General features: G+C 31.3%; 1 protein-coding gene across 2 annotated transcripts in view; it reads right to left on the bottom strand.

Annotated features, from left to right (window-relative positions):
* Window positions 1–1516: 1516 nt before the first annotated feature.
* Window positions 1517–6000, bottom strand: part of CIP2A (cellular inhibitor of PP2A) — a 36448-nt gene continuing 31964 nt past the window's right edge. The window contains exons 18-21 of one of the 2 annotated variants that reach the window (XM_045540340.1): window positions 4377–4490; window positions 4074–4156; window positions 2909–3048; window positions 1517–1883 (exon numbers count right to left, since the gene is read on the bottom strand). In XM_045540340.1, coding sequence (XP_045396296.1) covers window positions 1713–1883; window positions 2909–3048; window positions 4074–4156; window positions 4377–4490 — 508 coding nt within the window. In that variant the 3' untranslated portion in view covers window positions 1517–1712. Of the gene's footprint in view, window positions 1884–2908; window positions 3049–4073; window positions 4157–4376; window positions 4491–6000 lie in introns of those variants that run through there. The other variant, XM_045540341.1, reaches the window with a different exon arrangement.

Below are 6000 nucleotides of genomic sequence, written 5' to 3'. Positions count from 1 at the left end.
GATCTGTGTGACCAGCAGGATGGTTATTAAAGTTTAAATTAATTAAAATAAAATTAAAATAAAATAAAATTAAAAATGAAGTTCATCAGTTACACAGACCATATTTCAAGTGCTCAATAGCCACATGTGACTAACAGCTATGGTATTAGACAGCACAGAACACTGCTATTATCACAGAAAATCCTTTAGGGCAGCAGCACTGGGCTAGGCTCAGTGTCTTGAGATGTCTAAAATGTAAAGATAGTTTGATTATATCTAGAGTTTTTGTTTTATTCATTCATTTATTTCTTTAATTTTTTGTTATTTTATGTTATAGAACCTTTTGTTCTTCAGTCATATCTATGTAAACTTTTTCATATTAAATTGAAAATGTATGCAATTTCAAAAGAGAAATAGAATGTATCTCTAATAAGTAATTTAAAATGTTTTTCTATGCACAATATTTTAAAAAAATTTTCTGGAACTGTACAAAATGTATACAAATATATAAATCTATTATTGCTTGATATTACTTAATATAATTAGTGAAATGTGAAAATATATTTAATTTCTAAACATAACAGATATACTATGGTTCAGAAATAGAAGTAAATCTAAATTTGCTTAAATCAAAGATACAGTGAAAAAAACACCAAGTAAAATTAATGGTTGTGTAATGGTATAGCAATAAAATCAAAATATTGATATAAAAAAATTTTTTACATCCATTACTTAGAACATTTGATTCAAATGAAAGTACTGAAAAATTCCCTTGTACTAAAGAAATATATGGATAAGGATATTTAACCTATGCTTTAAAATTAAATGGTCCAATGAAAAACTAACTCTAAGACAGTATATTAAATGCAATTCACATGAGAATAGTAAATAATAAATTTCTGAACATGTAGCAAGGGTAGAATCCAAATTATCCTCATGTAAATCATAAGAAATTCATAACTGATTAGAAGTGATAACGGTGGGCCAATATACAGCATTTTTAAAAACAGGAAAGATAAAACTACCTTACAAGTAATTCTACACATTATGAGATTTTTGAGACAATATAATCATTTAACACAATAGTTATTTTCTAATTTTTATGCATTTCTGATAATGACTGATTGCATTTTTTTCAAATTAAGAATTTATACCATATATCTTACTGCATTCTTTTTCTCTTTTTTTAACAATCTCATGTGAATGTGGATCTTACGGCATTTAAAATGCACACTATTTTAAATTCATTAATATTTTCTTTTGTGCTTTAGAAAAAAACTGCTCTAGTAGTATGATATCTTCTCTCTTTACTAATAATTGTCTTTTTAATTTATTAATCTTCAGGGCTGTTATACCAAGAAAGTTTGACTCTGTAAGATCTAAATAATCATAAATGAGAATAAATTAGATAAGCGAAACAGAGTAGAAAGCAACTAAGGAAACAGCAAAGGACCTTAGAAAAATGATAATGGAGGTTAAAAGGAAAATTCTAATCTAAGAACCAAAGCTTTAAGCAATAAAAGCCAGAAACAGGAAGTAAAACTTAAAAAAAAAATTCTATTCAAAAGATCAAGTAAAAACATGTTTCAGATCAGGTTCTTTACTAAATTAATACTTAGATAATACTTTCCTATTGTTGTGGAGTCACAAATTACCTTCCCTACCCGCCTCCCTCCAATACATAAATACATAAAAAATTACATTAGATTACAAATTCCAAAATGCCATAATGTCTATATACTGAGATTCACAGTTTCTGGACTTATTTTTCCACCACTTAAACTGTGGATCATGGCTATCATGTGAGAATGTTTGTTCAACTCCTCTTGTTGAAGTTTCACCAAGGACTCTTTCTCCTCCAAACGACCTTCTAATTGTGCCTTTTGAACCTCTAGGGAGGAAGCCTACAGATGGGGTGGGGGGAGATTGAGAAGAAAAATAACTTTGCATGTTTTCTCTTCACAGATATTTTAAGATGCTTTTGTTTTTTATTTGTATGACAACCATTTAAAGACACATTATAAATACATACGTATTATATTTTAGTTAATTAAATTATATGGTAAGTTTAAGTAATCATTAAACAATATAATACAAATTGGGAAGACACATTCAACTTGTCTTTTAAAAATCAATGCTAGTAGCTGAAATTTTGCATAAAATACTGCACAATAATATTTAAAATCACTAATAAGATAATCATATTAAAGCAGAAGTGGAAAAACTATAAATGTGGCTTTAAATTTTACACCCCTTTTGTTACTCATGCTCTGTAGTAATTCAACGTCTTTTAATCCTAGTCTGTTCTCAACTTCCTGGTGGTAAATGGGTCAAAAAGCACAATTCATAGCTACCCCTCAAGCTATGCAATCATGATAATGTAGAAAGAACACTGGACTTAGATTGAGAATATATGCTACTGTTCTACTTATCAGTTATGTGATCTTAGCAAGTAACCTCAGACTCAGTTTCTTCATTTGTAAGTTGAAAATATTTATTAATATTCATATGTTAATATATTTGTTAAAGTAAAAATTAAGAAAAATGTTTCAAAGAGTCCTTTGCAAATTATAAGTTATAAACAAATATGAACTATTATTGCTACCATTCCCATAAGCAGAGATACAGCTATATAGCTATATACAGCTACCTGTATGTACATCAAAAACTAGGAATCCTTTTCTGAATTCTTTGTACACTTGACAGCAGTAAGTGCTGACACACAGTATGTACTTAATAAATGTTTAATGGTTTTTGGAAATACAGGTTTTCACATTGTGAGAGAGCCCTCATAACAAATGATATTCAAACTGTTTTGAGATCCTATTATCTTCTAAAAAAATTTACTAAAGAAAGAGAACATTAATTTATCCAAATTCACCCTTTTCAAAAAAGACTTCTTAATTTTAAGGCAAATGAGAACTCTTACCTTAATGCTCAACTCTTTTCTTATTTGTTCTGTTCTGCTTAATTCTTTTTTAAGGATATCAATAGTTTCTTCCTTATCTTCCCTTTCCTTTTGTAAAACTTTAATCTTTTCTTCTTGTACTTTTGATTTTTGATGCAAATCTTAAAACAAACAGTCAGTTATATACTCAGAGGCCTTTTTATTTTTTATTTTTTTGAGACAGAGTCTCACTCTGTTGCCCTGGCTAGAGTGCCCTGGTGGCATCAACCTTGCTCACAGCAACCTCAAACTCCTGGGCTCAAGGGATCCTCCTGCCTCAGCCTCCCCAGCAGCTGGGACTACAAGCATGTGTCAAGAGGCCCCACTAATTTTTCTATTTTTAGTAGAGACAGGGTCTCGCTCTTGATCAGGCTGGTCTCGCATGAATTCCTGAGCTCAAGTGATCCTTCCGCCTCCGCCTCCCAGAGTGCTAGGATTCCAGGCGTAAGCCACCGTGCCCAGCCTATACTCAGAGATCTTATACTGACAATACCCTGAAAAGGTTTAGTAGCAATATTATAAGAACAAAAGAAAGACACCTAGGAAGATGAAGAAACATCTTGCTGGAAATTTTACAGTATTTGCTGAATAAAGAATACCTTGAAACTCTTCCTATATGACAGTATTCTATACAAAATACTAAATCTCCATGTTTTTCCCTCATCCTATGTTCTAAATATACTTTAAAGAGGTGAAGGACAACCCTCAAAGCTTAAGGGTCAAAAAAGAAAAGGAGGGCTACAATTATAAAAAATTATATAGGTAGGTGTCTGTGCTCTAAGGGAAGTGAGTTAGAATAAAAATGTTTTTGTGGATCATTTCATAGATATACTATTTAGAAGCTAATAACTAAAAGTTACCTAGTACTGCCACCTGCTGTTATGTTCCTTGAAAATTTTTTATTTTAAAAAGGGCAACCATTTCCTATAACCCATAGATTTCAACAAAATGTATTGTTTTTTTAACTTGATCAATCTAACTGAACAGTTTTTGTGAAATGTTATGGCAAGAAAAAGAGAGCCGTTTTTAATGTGATTTATGATTTAGAAGAATGAGAAAAGTAAAACACGAAGAAACCACTCATGCTTTGATTTTTTTTGCAATAAAAAACATTAAAAATAGACAATGAGTTGAATAATCCACTTACTTGTTAGTTTATATTCTCTGTCTACTAGCTGGTTCTGTACTTCTTTTTTCTGTTCTTCTTTCTCTATTAATTGAGCAATAGTTCTGAAGTTATTAAAAAAAATAGAAGAAAATATCAATGAAACATATCATTTGTGGCTTTTTCTCCCCAAGAAATATTTCAAAAGAAAATTTATGCCTGTATATTCTGCTAGTATATATTTTATGGCTAAAATAAATGATAATTTTATTAACTTCATCAATATAGAAGCATTTTGTTTTAAAAAAATCCCAAATATTTAGAACACAGAACTAGAGATTTTACTTTTCATTTTGTTGCTTGAGTGACTCATTCAATTTTTTCACTGTCTCAATTTGTTTATTCAGAGAATCACATGTGATCTGTAAATCTTTATTCTTCTTTTCAGTAGTTTCGTTTCTGAAAAGACAAAGAAATGAGTTGGTATCTTTATGGAAGAAAACATACAGAGAAAAAAACCTCAGTGTTTTCTTTACTGTTTCTTCTAACCAAATTAGGTACACTGCAGGTAAGAAGAGGAATGATATCAACAAGCAGGACCTAAATAAAATTCAATCAACTCTAAAAGGAAGTAAAGATGTTTCTGCTGACTTATGTGATAAAAATTACTAAGAAATAGAAATATGTGGGACATTAACCTCATATTTATGAATAGAGCATTATTTTAGATAATATTGCGGGTTACATAATTTGCTATAAATACATATAGCTATCTTTGAAGTTTAGGATTCTAAATTTTTTTCCTTCTTTAAAGCTCTGCATCTAATAGCTCTGCTTATTTTATCTGCAAGGTAAATATAGAAAAAATCCTTTCTAAAGTGATACTTTCACTATCTTAAGCATACAATGCCCTTTTTGGGCCAGGTGTGGTAGCTCATACCTGTAATCCTAGCACTCTGGGAGGCCAAGGTAGGAGAATTGTTTGAGGCCAGAAGTTTGAGACAACTTTGGATAACACAGTGAGACCCTGTCTCTATAAAAAACACAAAAATTGGCTGGGTATGGTGGCTTGTATCTGTGGTCCCATCTACTCAGGAGGCTGAGGCAGAAGGGTTGCTTGAGCCCAGGAGTTTGAGTTGCAGTGAGCTATGATGACACCATTGCACTCTAGTGCAGGCAGCAGAGACACACTCCGTCTCAAGGAAAAAAAAAAAAGTTCTTTTTACTTCATTAAGTACAAAGATTAAAAAAAAAAAAAAAAACACTAAACACTGGTGGCATTGGCCAAATTTGGCCATTAGGGCTTTTGTGTGTCCCACGCAGTTTTTTAACAATCTGAATTTGAATGCCTTTAGACAGTCTACCCATTACAAATGATCTTTCCCCAGTCAGCTTCATTTCTTTGTTATCTGTCTGGCCATACAAGGACTATTCTGTTTTGAATTCTAAATCACTATCTAAAACATAAGCAGGTCCTAGAAACCAGTATTTCTCTTGGACCACTGGCTACATTCTCTTCATTCTCTATGTTCACTGCCTAGGTTCTTGACCCAACTTATCACTAATAGTATATTTTATCAGTGGTGCCTCAAACAATCAGACTTTGTAAACAAAGTTGTTGTTGGGGAAAATATCCTGTTTAGAAATCACCTCGTCATCCCAAATTTTCTAGATGTGATTCATTTTCCCACCTTCATGCAAAGTTAAAAATGTCCACGTCTCTGTATTAATAGCAGAGAGCAATCTTAAATATAAACTAAAACAATAAACAAGTTCCCCAAAGTATTTTTACTTTCATTTTTGGTAAAAAATACATAATTGTCCCTAGTCTTCCTTGTAATTCAGAAGTTTTAAAACTGTCCTAAAAGGTAAAAGAGCTTGATAAAGGAGGAAAAACCAATCAAACTTTGTTAGTAGGCAAATAAATTCGTACAGGCTGAGCATCCCTAATCCAAAAATCCAAAATCTG

Source organism: Lemur catta, chromosome 1, assembly GCF_020740605.2.
Source record: "Lemur catta isolate mLemCat1 chromosome 1, mLemCat1.pri, whole genome shotgun sequence".
NCBI lineage: Eukaryota > Metazoa > Chordata > Mammalia > Primates > Lemuridae > Lemur > Lemur catta.
This window is presented reverse-complemented; position numbering and strand designations above follow the sequence as displayed.